Source organism: Boleophthalmus pectinirostris, unplaced genomic scaffold (genome assembly GCF_026225935.1).
Source record: "Boleophthalmus pectinirostris isolate CB_2022bp ecotype Guang Dong unplaced genomic scaffold, ASM2622593v1 HiC_scaffold_20, whole genome shotgun sequence".
Classification (NCBI taxonomy): Eukaryota; Metazoa; Chordata; class Actinopteri; order Gobiiformes; family Gobiidae; genus Boleophthalmus; species Boleophthalmus pectinirostris.
Window position 1 is genome coordinate 5443300 of NW_026571153.1, and position 19416 is coordinate 5462715.

Genomic DNA, 19416 nt, shown 5'->3' on the forward strand with positions numbered 1-19416 from the left:
CCTTAGTGTTAATTCAACTTCCTCTAGTGTTAATTCAACTTTCCTTAGTGTTAATTCAACTTCCCCTAGTGTTAATTCAACTTCCCTAGTGTTAATTCAACTTCTCTAGTGTTAATTCAACTTCCTCTAGTGTTAATTCAACTTCCTCTAGTGTTAATTCAATTTCTTCTAGTGTTAATTCAACTTCTTCTAGTGTTAATTCAACTTCTTCTAGTGTTAATTCAACTTCTTCTAGTGTTAATTCAACTTCTCTAGTGTTAATTCAACTTCCTCTAGTGTTAATTCAATTTCTTCTAGTGTTAATTCAACTTCCCTTAGTGTTAATTAAACTTCCTCTAGTGTTAATTCAACTTCCCTTAGTGTTAATTCAACTCCCCTAGTGTTAATTCTTCCTCTAGTGTTAATTCAACTTCCTCTAGTGTTAATTCAACTTCCTCAGTGTTAATTCAACTTCCTCTAGTGTTAATTCAACTTCCCTAGTGTTAATTCAATTCTAGTGTTAATTCAACTTCCCTAGTGTTAATTCAACTTCCCCTAGTGTTAATTCAACTTCCTCTAGTGTTAATTCAACTTCCCTCAGTGTTAATTCAACTTCCTAAGTGTTAATTCTTCTAGTGTTAATTCAACTTCCTCTAGTGTTAATTCAACTTCCTAGTGTAATTCAACTTCCTAGTGTTAATTCAACTTCCCTTAGTGTTAATTCAACTTCCCCTAGTGTTAATTCAACTTCCTCTAGTGTTAATTCAACTTCCCTAGTGTTAATTAACTTCTCTAGTGTTAATTCAACTTCCTTAGTGTTAATTCAACTTCTAGTGTTAATTCAAAGTGTTAATCAACTTAGTGTTAATTCAACTTCAGTGTTAATTCTTCTAGTGTTAATTCAACTTCCTCAGTGTTAATTCAGTGTTAATTCTTAGTGTTAATCTCAACTTCTTTAGTGTTAATTCAACTTCTAGTGTTAATTCAAATTCAATTCAACTTCCTCTAGTGTTAATTCAACTTCTTTAATTCCTTCTGTTAATTCTTCGTGTTAATTCAAATTCCTCTAGTGTTAATTCAACTTCAGTGTTAATTCAACTTCTCTAGTGTTAATTCAACTTCCCTCAGTGTTAATTCAGTTTAATTCAATTCCCTTAGTGTTAATTTCAACTTCTGTGTTAATTCAACTTCCCCTAGTGTTAATTCACTTCAGTGTTAATTCAACTTCCTCTAGTGTTAATTCAACTTCAGTGTTAATTCAACTTCTTCTAGTGTTAATTCAACTTCCTCTAGTGTTAATTCAACTTCCTCTAGTGTTAATTCAAATTCAGTGTTAATTCAACTTCTCTTAGTGTTAATTCAACTTCCCTTATTATTAATTCAACTTCCTAGTGTTAATTCAACTTACTCTAGTGTTAATTCAACTTCCTCTAGTGTTAATTCAACTTCCTCCTAGTGTTAATTCAACTTCTTTAGTGTTAATTCAACTTCCCCTAGTGTTAATTCAACTTCCCTCTAGTGTTAATTCAATTCTTTGTTAATTCAACTTCCTAGTGTTAATTCAACTTCCTAGAGTTAATTCAACTTCCCTTAGTGTTAATTCAAGTGTTAATTCAACTTCTAGTGTTAATTCAACTTCCTCTAGTGTTAATTCAACTTCTTCTAGTGTTAATTCAACTTCTCTAGTGTTAATTCAACTTCCTCTAGTGTTAATTCAACTTCTTCTAGTGTTAATTCAACTTCTTCTAGTGTTAATTCAACTTCCTCTAGTGTTAATTCAACTTCCTCTAGTGTTAATTCAAATTCTTCTAGTGTTAATTCAACTTCTCTTAGTGTTAATTCAACTTCCCTTATTATTAATTCAACTTCCCCTAGTGTTAATACAATTTACTCTAGTGTTAATTCAACTTCTTTTAGTGTTAATTTAACTTCCCCTAGTGTTAATTTAGCAACTCCCACCCTCCACTTCAAACTCTCATTGGAGAAGACCAGTTTGAACCAGTTTTGTACAGAATTTCATCTTAAATTAACTAAAATAAAGTGTAAAAATAAAACAACTCTGTGTGTTGTTTTGCTAAATCAGGATAACTCTACAAAGTGTTATCCGTTTACTCTCAAAATGTTAATATAACTCTTGATTTCGGGGTTAAACAGGAACTTAGGTCCAGTGTTACTTCATTTAACATTTCCATTCCCATTTGTTTCTGTGTTGGTGCAGCCAAACTTTGAATTTCTTTCAGGATCAGTAAAATATCTATCTATTTTTTCCTCCCTGGAATCAAACCAATTTCAAACGCATTGCAAAAAAATCAATAAACAGGATACCCAAGTGTGTCACAGCCCGATGACATCATAATAAGGCGACCAGTCCTTCGCAACAACGGTCACGAATCATGTTCCTGGAATGTCAGCAGCGTAGGTAAATCCCCCCTGTCTCCGGTGGTCTAAAAACAAAATCCGTATCGCGCATCCATCTTCTCACTCCTCCTCACTCCACCGCGCGCTTCCTTCAAGGTTCCACAAACTGGAGGATCCGGCGCAGGCAGAAAAGTCATCGCCATTTATCAGTCATGAAAAGTTAATGAACTCAAAGATTCCTCCGACGGTTATCGCGAGAAAATGATCCATCTTCGGAGGGATTTCATTTGTCCGTCCTTGCGCAAACACTCGACCGTAATCGGAATTCCCAGAATGGATTACGGTGACCTCGCGGCTGATTCCGACACGTGGGGGGGAGTGAGGAGAGAGAAGCCCGACGCGGAGACAGGTTTGTGGGGCAAGGCTCGGAAAACTGGCCTGGTAGTTTTTCGATGGAGCTTTTTTTTGGGATGGGTCAGGGATACGATGGTACAGCACAGACGTGGAAGAGAAAAGAGAAAGAATTGGTTTAAGTGAAAGAATTTACAGAAGGTCATTGGTCAATTTGTTGAGGAAATGGTACTTTGAGTGTTGAGTTTTTGAAATGAAATAAGAGCTAGAACCTTGCATATATAACAAATACAGCTAAATTGTGGATTTAACACAAATTTAAGCCTTTAAAAAAACAAATAATAATAACAGGGTTTGGCAAAATCTACACTTTACAAACAAAATTAAATGAGCAGTGTCTGAAATTCAGGTCTGGAAATAGTTATTACATTAGGATGGAAGATAATTTGTCTCATCAGATTGTGAATTTTAAAAGCTATTGAATTTCTCACTTTGAATTTTTAAACTAACAAACACGTTAGAATTATTTTTACTTTATTATTATTATTTTATTTTTTTTTTTTCAATTGAGTATACACCTTCAATGTTTAAAAATGCTCATAATCTTTGACATTTTCAGTACATACAGTGTATTTTCAAGCTCTAAAAATTCTGTGTAAAATTTGCCGGGTAATTTTCACAACAAAGATGAAGTAAAAAGATTCCACTTGAGAAATTCAACGGCATTTAAATTTCAAAATCAGATTAAACAACTCATCTTCCAACATTGTCCCTAAAGCATATTATAATTTAGATTTTTATATTTTATTACTTACCTTTCTATTTAATTTTTACTTGTATTATTATTATTATTATTATTATTATTAATTTATTTATTTTTTCCTGAGTATTTAGAATTTATTTTACTATTTATATTTTTACTCTTTGTTATTATATTGTGATGTGTGAGCTACTGTGTCCAAATAATTTCCCTTGTGGATCAATAAAGTTTGTCTAAGTCTATAATTTGGGTCTTATTTTCACCTCATCTAACATATTTGTCTACGTATCAGAATATTCGTGATATTTGTGAACAGAAACTATTTACTAAACCAATTTTGGTTTGGGGGTTAAAACGACTCTTTTTCATTCACTGCATCAATTTGAATATTCTGAAATTTTAATTTTACCAACTGGACAAAGATTTTTTCACAACTCGTCCAAGAAGATTATTCAGTTTTGACAGGAAACTTGCAAATCCCTGTTGTTTATCTGTCTAAAGTAAGGCACAAACTTCACTGAAACTACCACTCTAGTTGTTAGAACAAAGTATTTATGTCAAGAAAATGTAGGAGTATGTAATAATTTCACTTAACTACCCTTATAGCAACTACTTTTTAATACCCTAACTAATACTAAACTTCAATTAAGTAATTACAAACCTGAATCATTCTTTTTTACCCTTACTATTATATTTTACCATCTATATTTTTGCTCTTTGTTATTATATTACATTTTATTGTGATGTGTGAGCAACTGTGTCCAAATAATTTACTTTGTGGATCAATAAATTTAGTCTAAGTTTAAGTCTAAGTCTTATAAAAATATATTTTTTAATAAATTATGTGTAATTAAAGCTGTAAATAGTGTAGTCATCACAAAGATCCTTAAATTAGTCTCTGAAAATTTGAGAAAGATACCAAACTGAAACCATAAATCCATCAACAAACCGACCACGCCTTCCAACTGAACCAGCCGAATCGAGAGAGAGAAAACAGATCAGACAGGATGAGCGGATGAGCGAACAGGTTTTGCGTCACATCTCAGAACATCACGTAGCCAGAGCTCAGACTGCATCGTGGTCCTACCCAGGTTGACCGTGAGCTTGACCCTGCCCCCGTCCAGCTCCAGCCTCAGCGTGTCCGCCGACTCCTTGGACGTGGTGGCCATGAGGAGCCCGTACGCCCTCTGGGACATGAAGCGCAGCGCCACGTCCTCCGCCTCCGTGTGCATGGTGACCGGCACGATGATCTTCAGGTACATGCTGCCGTCGTAGCTCAGCACGGTGGCCTCTGCGGAAGAACGAGAGCAGCATTAGGGAGGGGATAAGAGATCAGCAAAAGGACGTTGGTGGAAAGAATACAGAAGGTTTGGAATTAAGGTGACATTGTGGAAAAAGTGTCAGCAGTGGTCACCTGGACTGTTGTGCAATCAAGATGTTTCAGCCATTTTCAATTTGATGATACTGGCTTGAAACACTAGGATTTATACTAGTTAACAGTTATAGTTAATGACGTATGTAATGTGGCAGAACGCTCAGTAGTGTCCAAATAATTGCCAGCACAACAGCAAAAAAAGCAGAGAGTGAACATGTCTGTCAAAGATTGTTGTCGTTTTTGTGAGTTGAACTTGTGAATTAAAGGTGCAATAAAAATGCTAAGTTTGTATTCGTGGATATATCATCTACATCCATCTCGACACTTTGTTTACTGTTGTGCTGTACCAGAAAAGGGACCCAGACAGGCACCTGAGTTTGTTGTCATGGCTTCACAGCTCTTCACTGATTGGCTGGTGTGCAGTCTACAACTTCCGGGGTTTTTGCAAACTGTCTAGTGTATTCTGACTCCTGACCTAGTCGCTGGAGAGAAATTAAATTGAGCAGAGGCATTAGGTGGTGCCAGTCTGGCTAATATAAATCTTCTTTGTCAGTCTGAATGATTTAGTTATCCAATCAGAAAGCAGAACGAGCCTCACATGAGTCTGTCATTTGAGTTGCCAGTTTCAAAACTGAAACTGAGGTTCAAACCTAAAATGCCGCTCTCTGATCTGAATGGTCACTACCTAAACCCCAGCACCTGCAGACAAACATGAGTCAGTGCTAGTGCAGCCTCTGCAGCTCAGGGAGGTTCTGAGCTTTCACACGAGGCCTGTCCATAAACTGAAAATAAGAAGAAAAGTTTTGTGTCATCTGTATGAAGGTTAGGGCACTGGCCACACAGGTTGTGATTGAATATTTTGTCGTAGTGTGTTAGACTTATCTCCATGGAGACAAGCAGTCTCACTAGTTTTGAGCAATAAAAACACTAGTCATGAATTAAACGCTAGATAGCAATAGCAATACTATGGAACATTTAGGCCAGACATGTCAGACTCAGGCCCAGGGGCCAAATTTGGCCCGCGACATCATATCAAAATATGTATTAGAGCTGTCCCGCCGGCTACAGATAGACTATAGAGACATTATTTATTTAAAATGTTGTGATAATTTTATATTTTGCTTTTTCTGAATCAAATTTTTAAGCAAACCTATTATTAAACATTTATTTTTATAAGAAAAGGTTTAACATTACATATCTTGAAAGAAGAGAAAACATGCAGATGTTGTTGAAATTTTTCAATAAATATTTAGTTTGGCCCACGACTTGGTCCTAGTTTTTAACTGTGGCCTCTGTGAATTTGAGTTTGACCTCCCTGATTTAGGCAAAGCAATAACATCTCCATGGAGACAAGCAGTTATGTCAGAATGAAGCTTAAAGTCTTGATAATAAGTTGGATAATTCATGGTAGATTTGTATTTATTTATTTATTTATTTATTTATTGTATTTATTTTTACCACATAAAGACACTTCATGCAAACTTCCCAGCGTTTGTAAAACTTAATCATTACGTAACCATTTGTGACTCCAACCCACTCAGAACCGCACATCTGCTTTTCTCATCGCAAATTACCGCCTCTGATTCCAACTAATGCATTATACGTTTGCTAGTGGGCGGGCTGCATTCATTTGCGAATAAATTACATCCCTTCACAAGACCCGCAAAACACTTCTCTGCGCATGAGACAGATCGCGCCGGAGCCGTGACGAATCGACTAACCAGAAATAGCTACGAAACAGACAGCCGCCTCAGGTTGGGCCCGCGCAATGTGGGTCGATGTGTACTTTATTGGTTTAAGATTTGGAGCGTTTTCAAGAACATTTCGCGAAAAGATTCTAAAGGTCTTCTATATCGAGGAGGGGAGCGGTGAAAGCTTTGTTGACATTTAAAGTGTAAAAAAAAAAAAAATAACACTGCTTGTATAAATTTATGAGGCCAGTTCGACTACAGCACTCGCGACTGTCATCTCCAGCCATTCTCCAAGACGAATGAGATACTGTGGCCGGAAGGGAGAATGTGGAATATATATATACACACTGTTCAGCACTTAGAACAAACGCTTGTGTTTTGTTTTTGCATTTGGAAAAAGCGAAACTATTAGGAGCTTAAAGTAAAAGTAGAAAAGTACTGTACTCAAAAGTGTGTTGCGTAACTTTTCTGGTGGGTCTGGAGGGTCCGTCAAATCCTTTTTACTATAGATATGTTATTTTTTTGTCTGGAATGTTTCACAGTATGGCATTAAACCTTTCTGTCTTCATGGAGACCGAACCAGACCACGTTACAAGTCAGATCTGTGGAGAGGCGACCCCGCTCACAGTCAGAATATATGTTTTTCTAGGTGTTTGTGAGCTGTAAAACCACCAGTAATTGAGTAAACGTAAGGTAAAGCTGTTTAAAGTCATACTGTGGGACATTCCAGGCAGAGCAATGGTATTTCCATAGAAACAAGCAGGTGACGGACCCCTAAGCAAAAAGTTACATAGTGCATCATAGTATAAATCTGAGGTATATGTACTATACCCAAAGGGACAGTTCAGAATTTTGGACATAGGGCCTGATTTCCTAGTGAACCAGAGCGTTGGAGACGTGTGGAGACATTTTTTTAAATATTCCATCCAGTCCTTGTATTTGCAGAGGTCGCTGGTGCTAGGCTAGTGCATGTCAATGGCCATAGTTAGCCTGCCACTAAAAACAGTCTTACCCACTCCACAAAACACACAAAACAAAATCTATTATTACACCAGACTGTCCATGTAAATGTCTGTGCTGATAGAATAATGTTTGAAATAAAACTAACTTCGCATCGCATGAATCGTCGCAAGTTGAGGGACTATTTTCTCATATATCAGTCCGCCGCTGCTGAGGTTTCTATCAGGAAGTACAACTCGCTGCTGCTGCTCAGACATAAATCTCTCAAAAGGAAGGTTGGTATTACTTCTAAAATTATTCTATCAACACAGACATAGACGCAGACGTGGCCGGCATGTCAAAGACTGATCCCGTCAGATCTCAGAAGCTCAGCAAGGCCGCGCCCAGTTAGGACTTGGATGGGAGACCGCTGGGAACTCCAGGTGCCACAGTGGGGGTCCAGTGGCAAAAACTATCTTTGTATCCTTAGGCAAGACACTTCACCTACATTGCCTAGTATGAAAGTGGTGTGTGTGTGAGTGATGGTGGTGATCAGAGAGGCCGATGGCGCAGATTGGGAGCCTCGCTTCTGTCAGTCTGCAGCTACCACCACTAAGTTTGGAGTGAATGAACAATGAACTGTAAAGCGCTTTGAGTATCTTGAAAGGTGCTATACAAATGCAATGATTAATTAATTAATTAACATTCACATGGACAGTCTAGTGTAATAATAGATTCGCTTCGGGTGCTTTGTGGAGTTGGTAAGACTGTTTTATCCAAAATTCCGAACTGTCCCTTTAAGTAGATTTTACATTTACTTCACTACATTTGAGAGCAGGTATCTGTTCTTGCTACTCCACTACAATTTTAAACTGGACTGAAGGGCAAAAGTATTTTTTATTATAGTTTGGAAAGGCTGTGGGGTGATTTTTAACACATTTGCAGTGTGAGCGAACAAAAATAAAAGAACCATCAATTCAGTTGTTTCGGGTGAAGAAAATTCTGCACATTTCTGTATCAAAACTTTAAAACTTTGACTTAAAGGTGCACTATGTAACTTCTTGGTTGGGGGTCTGTCACTTGCTTGTTTCTATGGATATGTCGTTACTCTGCCTGAAATGTTCCACAGTGTGACATTCAACAGCTTTACCTTACATTTATTCAATTACAGGAGGTTTTACGGCTTAAAAATACCTCGAAAAACATGTATTCTGACTGTGAGCGGGTCGCCTTTCCACAGAGCTGACCTGTAACTTGGTCTAGTTTGGTCTCCATGAAGATAGAAAGGTTTAATGTGAAATATTCCAGACAAAGCAAGAACATAAAGCACTGGACAGACCCTCCACCAGAAAAGTTACACAATGCACTTTGAGTAGATTTTTTTTTAACTTAAAGCCACACTATGTAACTTCTTGGTTGGGGGTCCGTCACCTGCTTGTTTCTATGGATACACCATAGCTCTTGCTGGAAAGTTCCACCATATTTTAAACATTAAACAGCTCTACTTTACATTTATTCAATTACAGGTGGTTTTATGACTCAAAAATACCTCGAAAAACATGTATTCTGACGGTGAGCGGGTCGCCTCTCCACTGATCTGACCTGTAACTTGTTTTGGTTTGGTCTCCATGAAGATAGAAAAGTAAAAAAGCATTTGACGGACCCTCCACCAGAAAAAAAAAACAAAAAACAAAAACATAATGCACCTCTAAGAAGATGTTTTCATGTGATACTTCTTTGCTCTAGTATCTGTACTTTTACTTAAGTAACAAAATTCCAAATCTTTCACTCTAACGTTCCACCACGAAGAGAAATAAATGTCCGGGATAATCTTTACGGTTCTCATTCAGCGACTGGCCTACATTGAAAAAAACGGCTGACACTTCATAGTCTGCATCCACTACCATGTCTGAGGTTTGTGTACAAGTATCTGCTTTTTACACCTCGCTGCACGGTGCAAAAGGTTCTCTCAAAAACAAAAAGAAATAGAAGTCAGATACAGGGTCTTCCTTCAATTTCAGGCACTACTGCTGTATTGTGCATTGTTGTGTATGAAAACATGAGGAAACAACAGTTGCTTGTCTTGTCTCGCTTCAACGACACACCAAGATTTAGTCCTCGGAATAAGTCTATAGTGATTCTAAAAGGAGAAGTATGAGTTTATGAATGATTTGCCAATGGTTGTTTGCGTTTTGTTTATGGCACAGCTTCAAAAAATTGATATGTTAACCTTGTTTGACGATAACCACGCGGAAAAAAACAGATTTAGGGTGCGTTTACATGATGACGGTCTGAGCAGAAGACACAAAAGTGGCGTCGCGTCGTCACTTTTTATTTTGCGTTTAGATCAGCGTTTCTGGGAGGAAATCTGCGTGCATACGGTGACGCAAAAGTGTGTGGTTTAGTCCTTAGTTAGTCCTGGTTCAGTCTGTGGCGTGTGTGGCGCGAAAGTCCGGCATCTCGATCAATGTTTCTTATGCTCAGCTAATAATCTCTGTGAAGTAATGTTGTATTTTTGACAGTCGAGTCACGTCTGTGAATTCGTATTCTTACTGAAGAAAGCGCAACCGTTTCATTTCATTTTGTGATTGCAATTCTTGAAGTCATAACTTTTCAATTCATATTCTGATGGATAATTCAGTTAGAATGCTTTTAATCTAAGTTTGATTTATCATGGGCATGGGAACTTTGATAAAATCACGGGTTAATGGGCTGGTGCTGTAAAATGGACCCTTACTAGGACTCTACTAGGTGGTGATGTACGTGATGTAAACACGTGCGCGACGTGAGCAGATTTGACCAGAGTTTTGCGTCTTGGGCAGTGTAGATAGAAACGCTTTGGCGGAGCATATTCAGTTTTTCCACTCTGGAGGGTGGTTTCAGATTTTCATGTTTTTAAGCCCCAAAAACACTGTCACCGTCTAAACCAGTGGAAGTAAGTAGTGAAAGTAGGGCCCGGAACACCTCCTTGGGGGCCCCACAATCAGTACAATATAATGCATTTAATATGAGATAGGGCCCCCGCTTACTTTGTATGGAAAAAGTCAGGCCCCAAGATTGAAAAGGTTAAGAACCCCTGGTCTAAACGAAACTCACTTCTGATAAAATATTTTGTCGTTTTAACCCACAAGTGTTCTCGTGTAAACAGGTAGCCTGATTCATCAGTCGGTTTCACTTCATAGAAACCGTCTGACCTTGCAGCTTTAGGATTTGTTCACTCGACAGTAGGCGGGTACTTTTTTCATTTAACCAATCGCTGCTATTTAGTCCTGACGTATGTAATGCGTCGCTAACGGGGATAACTGGAATATTAAGCTTTTCCCAAATCCCATAGGACGAAGGGCAATAACGTCTTTCCCCTTGATAAAATTCACCGAACATTCTCTTTGTTCTGGCTTTAATTCCTCGATCTCAGGAATCATTGCCGACACAGAATGTATGACTTTTCTCTGAGTGGCTGATGCCTGAACTTGCACTTCCGGGGTTTTTGCGAACTGTCTAGTGTTTTCCACTTCCTGACCTTGTCACTGGAGAGAAATGAAACTGAGCAGAAGCACAAGGTGGCGTCAGACTGGGTAGTAAACAAGCCCTGAGTTACTAAGTATATTATCTGTCTAAAAAAAAAAAAAAAAAAAAAAAAAAGAAAAAATTGTTTATGCTTTTCTTATGGAATTAATAATGCCGGTTAATATAGCTCAATCTAAATAGTACATAAAGAACACTATGCACTATGTAACTTTTCGGTTTGGGGGTCCGCCAAGTCCTTGTTTCTATGGATACGTCATTGCTCTGCTTTAAATGTTCCACAGTGTGACATTAAAAAGCTCTACTTTACATTTATCCAATTACAGATGGTTTTACAGCTCAAAAATACTTAGAAAAACAGGCGTTCTGACTGTGAGCAGGGTCGCCTCTCCACAGATCTGACCTGTAACTTGGTCTGGTTTGGTCTCCATGGAAGCTAGAATACCAAAATTAATACCATACTGTAACATTTAAGACAAAACTATAACATCTCCATGGAGAAAAGTGTTTATCAGACCCCTCACCAAAAAAAGAAAAAGAAAAAAAATGTTCTCAATGTATAATCTTGTTGTATACTTATATTCTATTGACATTTCTGTAAAGTAATGGAACATAAAACTACTTAAATCAGTACAGAGGGTTTTTTTTATTGTCCCTTGCAGTACCCCAAACCTCCACTAGATGCCAGAACAGCACCGTGAGTCTTCCCTTACCTCCAGCCCCCTCAGAAAAAGATCTGCTCAAACATCACCTTATGGAGGATTAGTGCTTCTCATCTCGTGTCTGTCCTGTTCTCAATCCAGCTGTCTGCATCATTAACCCTTGTGTCACGCAGAGTTACGCCTCTCTCATCACAAAAACGAAAAAAAAAAAAAAAAGGAGAATATAGAAATCATAGCTAATTTTGCAGTCCGCTGTTTGGACTGGCATAGGTGAATATATGTGACATGTACTCAGTCACATTTACAAGGTATTTTTTAAATATTATATTTGTCTAAGAGTAGCACTAAGCTTGAATTGTATCATTAGCAATACCAGAAGTAATATTTGAATAGGTTTATGAGAAAGTATATAGTGTGTGTGGCAAAAGTGTTTGGTTATATTTATCCTCCACAAACTGTAAACGCACAATATTTATGTGACTGTAGTGGTTTTAGGGAATGTATTATGAAAGGGCATCGGAAGTTTATTTTGACACCGCGTGCCTATTTCCTGTCTTTCCCCTGACACTCCTTTGACACTGCAAAAATAGAAGTCCAAACTATTTTGAGCGGTGCATAGCCTATGGACGTGCGTATGACACTGCTGGTGTAAACTGTCTGACCGGTTAAAATGGAAAGCGATGCCTGCACGAGTGTTGCTGCGCTTATGTGCTGTTACACTTCGGTGTAAATTGGGGGTAAGTTGTTACTACTTTCAATGACTTTAGATAACAGCTGAATGTATAAGTGGCAGTTTTCAAAGCCTGCAAGCGTCACAATGTTTGAAAATAAAGAATAATTTGGTTCGACAGTAGCTTTGTTGGTACAGTGTTTGTCCATTGATCCAGAGGTTGGTGGTTTGAATCCCACTCTCGACGTGAACATCATTGATAAGAGCGTCAGATCCACTGACCCACAGGTTGGCAGTACATTTCCAGCTCCCAAAAATGAATTCTGTCGCTGTGTCCTTGGGCAAACACTTGACAAGACCTGCCTCACCCCCAGTGTCTGAGTGGTTCCTTGAGGTTAAACGCTTTGAGTGCCTCGAAGGTGGAAAGCAGTTATATAAAAATTTTACAGTTTTCTACAGTTTTAATTTAATATCAATATATGAAATACCAAAATTTGCAACCTTATTCCAGTTACTTCCATTTACTACAGTAGTTTCTCCATTTACATGTTTTGTTTGTGAAAACATTGTTACTTTTAAACTTTTTAAAGTTTTTTTATTTTTATTTTATTTTAAAGCAGCTCTTTCTGTATGTATTTGTCAGTATATTTGTTTTGGACCAGAACAGGACTGAGACCGGGACTGATAACAGGACTAAGACCGGTTTAGCCTTGAAGAACCCAAGAACCCTTCTTTTCTTCTTTGGAAAATTATGAACTATGCATTAAATGACTGAAAAAGTGGATATTTTGGTGTTCAGTGAACTTATAACAATTTTACCCTGTTTTCCCTAATTTAGGATTAGGGCCAAATCTGACCCATTGGGTTTTAGGCGTATCATTTCAAAGAATCACAAAAACATAACTGCTGCATTTATAAGTGACAGTTTTCAAAGTCTGTCTGCATCACAGCATTTAAAATAAATAATAATATGGTTTGACAGAAGCTCAGTTGGTAGAGTGTGAAACGCTTTGAGCGCCTTGAAGGTAGAAAAGAGTTATATAAAAATTTGACAATGTTTTCACTTCATTTCTACAGTTTAAATTTTTTTGTCATATATATTTTATTTTATTTTATTTTTTCCCCTATATTGTGGTCTTACGGCCACACAATAATGCCACAAGATGTACAAATACACAAATGCCCTCCCCACACCCACCCTTAACAGACAATGAAAAAATAAAATAAAATAAAAATAAATAAATAACAAAAATAAAAAGATTAAAAATAATAATATAAATATATAAAAATAAAAATAATAATAATAATAATAATAATAATATAATTAAGAAAAAAATATTTTAATTTAATTTAATTTTATATTACTGTAAATATATGAAACTTGCAACTTTATTCCAGTAACTTCCATTTCCTACAGTAGTTTCTCCATTTACAAGTTTGTGTTTGTGAAATCATTCTTATCATCACTTCTTTTTGACGTTTTATTTTAAAGCGACTAGATTTTCGAGCGGACGTATTTGCCTGTTTATTTGTTTTGGTTGCGGCTTTAGCTCTACCCACCTCTGTCAACTGGCCCCACCTTCTCCCAGCAGGGCCCTACACCACCTGGCTCGAACAGAACCGCACAGATGGCTAAGCTAGGCCTGAATGCATCACCAATCCAACCTGCCAGACGCATCTCCACCCTGTCCTCCCGCTCCCGGTCTGCGAGCCCGGATACTGTACGCCGGATATACGCACCTGACGGGGGAGGCATTTTCTCCATACAAATAACCCCCAGTGGAAATGTGGTCGGGTATAAAACAGCAGCTGCTCCGTGCGCGTGAGCATGTGTTCAAACTTAATATATACACTGGTTTTGTGGATTTTACTCTGGTTAAAGTAGAGTGGAAAAGCAATGTCGTTTTAAAAGTTATTATTATGTGTCATTTGTTCATTTGTTTTTCAAAATAAAACCAAAAATAAGCAAAAGAAAAAACAGCTATTTTCTTCATCATTTGTCTCCAAAACTGAAATGAAAAAATGGATAATGATTCATTTTTTCAGTTTTTCGATTTTGTGTTTAAATGAATAAATGGATAATGGACGTTTACTGGGACCAAACCAAGACTAAACCAGGACTGAGAACAGGACCAAACCGGGACCAGACTAAGACTGAGACCAGGACTGAGACCAGTTTAGACATGGTGTAATCCTGGTTTATTCCTGATTCAATTCTGGTTTAGACCTGGTTTAGTCCTGGTTTAGACCTGGTTTAGTCCTGGTTTAGTCCTAGTTTAGGCCTGGTTTAGACCTGGTTTACTCCTGGTTTAGACCTGGTTTAGTCCTGGTTTAGATCTGATTTAGTCCTGGGATCAGTCCTGGGATCATTCCTGGTTTAGACCTGGTTTAGTCCTGGATTAGACCTGGTTTAGACCTGGTTTAGTCCTGGGATCAGTCCTGATTTAGACCTGGTTTAGTCCTGGTTTAGACCTGGTTTAATCCTGGCTCAGTTCTGGTTTAGTCCTGGTTTAGACCTGGTTTAGTCCTGGTTTAGTCCTGGTTTAGTCCTAGTTTAGACCTGGTTTAGTCCTGGGATCACTCATGGTTTAGACCTTGTTTAGTCCCGGTCCAGTCCTGGTTCAGTCCATATTCGGTGCAAAAGTCCGGCATCACAGTTTAAGTCACTGAAACGGGAATCGGCCGTTATCCGTTTTTTCCATGATTCATTTAAACATAAAATCGAAAACTGAAAAAATGAATCGTTATCCATTTTTTCATTTTGGTTTTGAAGAACACAGTTGTTTTTTTTCATTTTCTTATTTTTGGTTTTATTTTGAAAAACGAATGAACGAACGATACACGGATTATATTTTAGTGTTAACATTTCTCTATATCTTAAATATCACATAAGTGTAAATTATAGACAAGAATATACTGAATTAATTATCATTGGCAGTTGGTCACACAGCATCAGCTCCTCTCTTTTCACTTCATTTTGAGCTTTTAGTCAGAACTTGTATAATGACCCAGCCGATATGTCAATTTAAGCTCCTGATGATTCTGTGTTTTCCCCCGGAGACCACATGAAGCCCGACTCCCCCCGGACACGGACGTTAATTCCTCATTAATTTTTCCAATAGACTTTCTGAGCAAAATATTAAAGTTGGAAAGCTTGCTCACGGCTAATCAGATATGTGGTAACTAATGACCACAAGACCTATAATTTTATTTAAAGAGAAAACCGCTAAGCTATTAAAACGTTTCATCAACTCTTACGTTATGTTATTATGGGAAATTTACTTCTGGAAAACGAGGTTGGCGCTCTCTATCTGCTTCTTGGTAAATACTGTATTCAGTGTTATTTATAAAGTGATTTTCTACCTTCAAGGCACTCAAAAGTCTTTACATCAAGGAACCGCTCACCCATTCACACACAGGTGACGAGGTGGGTTAAGTGTCTTGCCCAAGGACACAACAACAGCATCTGGATGGATCTGAACGCTCAACCAACGATGTTTTTACGTCGAGAGTGGGATTCAAACCTTCGGATCAACGGACAAACGCTCTGCCGACTGAGCTACTGTCTTATAATAAAGTGAAGGAAAAACAAACATTTAAAACTCTTAAAAAACTGCCCAGAAAAGTAAATTCTTGTAGATGAACAATGTGCTACTGTTTTTGAGCGCTCGGACAAGTCAGACAGATTTAAATACCTACTTCTTTCTTCTGTGATATAAAAATTAGGCACCCCAACTTTAATAATCAACAAACAAAAGCCCACAACCAATACAGACCAATTAGGGGTGTAACGGTTCATGTATTCAACCATTTCAGTGCGGGACATTCGGTTCGGTGCAGGTCTGTGCACGAGTGAGTTCGCGCAATTTGTGTGTGTTTACATTCCACCACGACATGTGCAGCTACACGGAAGGCTCGGCTCTTTACTAGTCACAAGGGAACTCGTCCGTGATTGGGGTGGAAGTGTTTCCCGCAGCGTTTTATAGTTATTGTGAACGCCTTGAAAACAATTGCAGCTCGCCTTGACTATGTCCCTCCAAACCATTTGAATCCTTATAAAACTACGATCGGCGCGCCTCGGTCCTCACCTTCACCTTTTGCCAGCACGGAATCTCTGCCCCCAACCCCTACACTCATGACCTCTGTCCCTAGTGAAAGTGTATTTTCAGCTGCTGGAGACGTTGTAACTGCAGCAGATTTGCACTTACTCCAGACAATGTGGACACGTTTTTTTTTTTTCTGGCCAAAAATATGAAGATTGAGTAAAACTTCACGCTGGAACTGTTAGTGCTGCGCTTTACTTTTTGAAAAATGTGGTTACTGTTTACAAGGAATCTATTTTTTTTATAATATTACATTTTTTGCTCATCTGAGAATATTTTATTGAACTTATTAGTATTACCAAGCAGCACTTTGCATTTATTTTATGTTCCTGTTTGTATAATGGTAAAACTAATTGTTGGTTTAATAAACAAGCAAATGGTTCTGCATTTTGTTCCCATACTGTATCAAAAATGAACCGAAACGGAGCCTCAAAACCAAGGTACGTTCCGAATCATGATTTTTGTGTACGGTTACACCCCTAAGACCTTCCACCTTCCACCACCTCTTACCGATCTCACAGTTGGTCCCCAGGTATCCCGTGCCGGTGCAGTCGCAGATGTAGCGGTTCCAGCCCTCCTTGCACAGTCCTCCGTTGCCACAGGGGGCGCTGCTGCACCTCTTCTGCAGCTCCCGCGTACAGAAGCTGCTGACCTCCATGGCGCTCTGGATCTCGGCCAGGCGGCGCACGTCTCGACTTTTCCCGTCGATGAAGAGGTCGCGGACGCACCCCACGTAGCCGTAGTTGAGCAGGGCGGTCCACACCTCGGGAGGGAGGATCAGGTCGGACTTGGTTTCCGGGAGACCCCCCAGGTACATTTCGCTGTCCAGGTCCAGGATCTCGCTGCCCTCGGGGGAGCTGAAGGGCAGTTGGCGGCTGTTGACCGAGATGGAACCTAAAAGTGGAAAAAAAGTGGGAATAATTGTTAGGATCGGGTGTCGAGATTTGTTAGATTATCCTAGAACTGCAAAATGGATAAACCAGGTCTAATTAAAAGTGCACTGTGCAACTTTTTGTTCAGGTGTTCATCTCCTGCTTGTTTCTATGGATATGTTATTGCTCTGTTTGGAATGTTCCGCAGTATGACTTTAAACAGCTTCACAAAACCTACATTTACTCAATTACACATGGTTTTATTGCTCAAAAATACTTAGAAAAACAGACATTCTGACTCTGAGCTGAGTCGCTTCTTCACAGATCTGACCTGTAACTTGGTCTGACAAGCATTTTGAAGGACCCTCCACCAGAAAAGTTACACAATAGAGTTTTAAAAAGGCCCTTTTGTTACATGTATTTTGTTCCTTAACAACATAAAGTATGAAAAAACTAATTCCAAAACCCAAGTGTAAAAAAAGAGGGATAGTTTGGAGTACAGAGGATTTGAGGATTTATTGAAGATTATAACTGAACAGTAAAAGGACCAAACCAGGTCTAATCAAAGGGCCTGTACCCGATTTTTGTCCGTGTGTTTACTTTTGTTATATTTGTCTTGTCCCAGTACAGATATTTTGCAGTTCTCGAGGTCAAAACTGGCTGTTCACTGCAAATTTCTCTGATCTGGCCAAGATTTTAAACCTTATATCAGGTTATTCACCTTGTTTCCAGATTTATTATCAACTTACTAGTTTTGCGACGCTTAATTTTAGTCTAGAGGTAGTTTATTTTAAGATAACCTGTCAAGTAAAAATATCTTGCTGCGTGGAGAGATAATTCTACTACTTTTAAGTTCTTTTCTGATGGATTTTACTGTTTATATCCCAAGGTTTTTTGAAGTGTTGTTGTTGTTGTCGTTACAGTGACAGCAAAACTCTTGTCTGGATTCTGAAAAGTTGTGAAAGCTGCTTATAAATGATTATGCAAAACTCTGACTCAAGTGGCCGTTCACACCTTAGGACAGTTCAGTGGATTTAACTAAGAACAGATGCTACTTATGACTAGGGTGTGTTAGTTTCAGTTTAATTAGTACCTCCTTTCAGACAGCTATACTAGTAAAGCAGAGACGTACCAGAATCCTGTCAGAACTGAAGAAGCTACTTAAAAGACTCTACTTTGACAGAATTACATTTTCTTTTGCAAAGGACCTTACCTTGTGATTTGAAGCCCATTTGACAACAATCACGTTTTTGGTTTTGAATAATACCATATTTTTCAGACTATAAGTCACACTTTTTTTCATGGTTTGGGTGTTTCCTGCGATTTATACTCCGATATGACTTAAAATTTTGACACTGACGGCCGCGAGAGGCTCTAGTCTTATGTGTCTGTATCTGCTGCTCCTGTTCCTCCTGTACCACTGTCAATTGGCTCTCCTGCGCATGTCTCCTGCAGAAAGAGCCTCTGTCCTGTCTGTATCATGTCGGTCGATCGCACCATTACTTCTGTACCAATTTAAACAAATTTATAAAGACAAATGAGATGACTGAACACAAATGCCCCCAAAAAGAAAATCATATTTTGCAGATTACAAGCTGCAAGTAGAGAAATCTGCAGCCAAAAACGATAATCGAGCAGCAGAAATAAAGTTTGGAGTGAGCAGGAAACTTGTGACACCGGGAGGTTGCACCATGAAACTTTCCTGGAAGTCACTGGATGGATGGACAAAGCCTGGACTTCAGTGACACCGAACCCATCCTGTTGGGATTCAGAAAGGCTGGAATAATTCTAACTGGAACTGATGCTGAGTCTGACGTCAGCTACGCAGAAGAGAAAGCGGCGTTTACCTCCGGAGGTTGCGGAGTTGCTCAGAAGTGACACCGAGGATGAAGAATTTAATGGATTTAGTGATTTGGAGTGAGATGGAGAGTTTGGTAAACTTGTTCTGTTCTGTTGTTTATGCTATAGTTTATCTGAAGAACTGTTCATATGTGACGTTAACAGACTGTTGTTCTCTCTTCTATTGTCGGAAATGTTGGTTCCTGATCTCTGATTTTACAAACTCCATTTCCCCCAAAAAGTGTGACTGTTTTTGTTTCTTCTTCGTTATGCATTTTTTTGCTGGTGCAAC

General features: G+C 38.4%; 1 protein-coding gene across 1 annotated transcript in view; it reads right to left on the reverse strand.

The window, feature by feature from the left end:
- Nucleotides 1-19416, reverse strand: part of nrxn2b (neurexin 2b) — a 1850542-nt gene that overhangs the window by 1075361 nt on the left and 755765 nt on the right. Inside the window, exons 9-10 of the mRNA XM_055156806.1 lie at nt 16924-17307; nt 4536-4739 (exon numbers count right to left, since the gene is read on the reverse strand). Of these exons, the coding sequence (XP_055012781.1) occupies nt 4536-4739; nt 16924-17307 (588 nt within the window). The remainder of the gene's footprint in view (nt 1-4535; nt 4740-16923; nt 17308-19416) is intronic.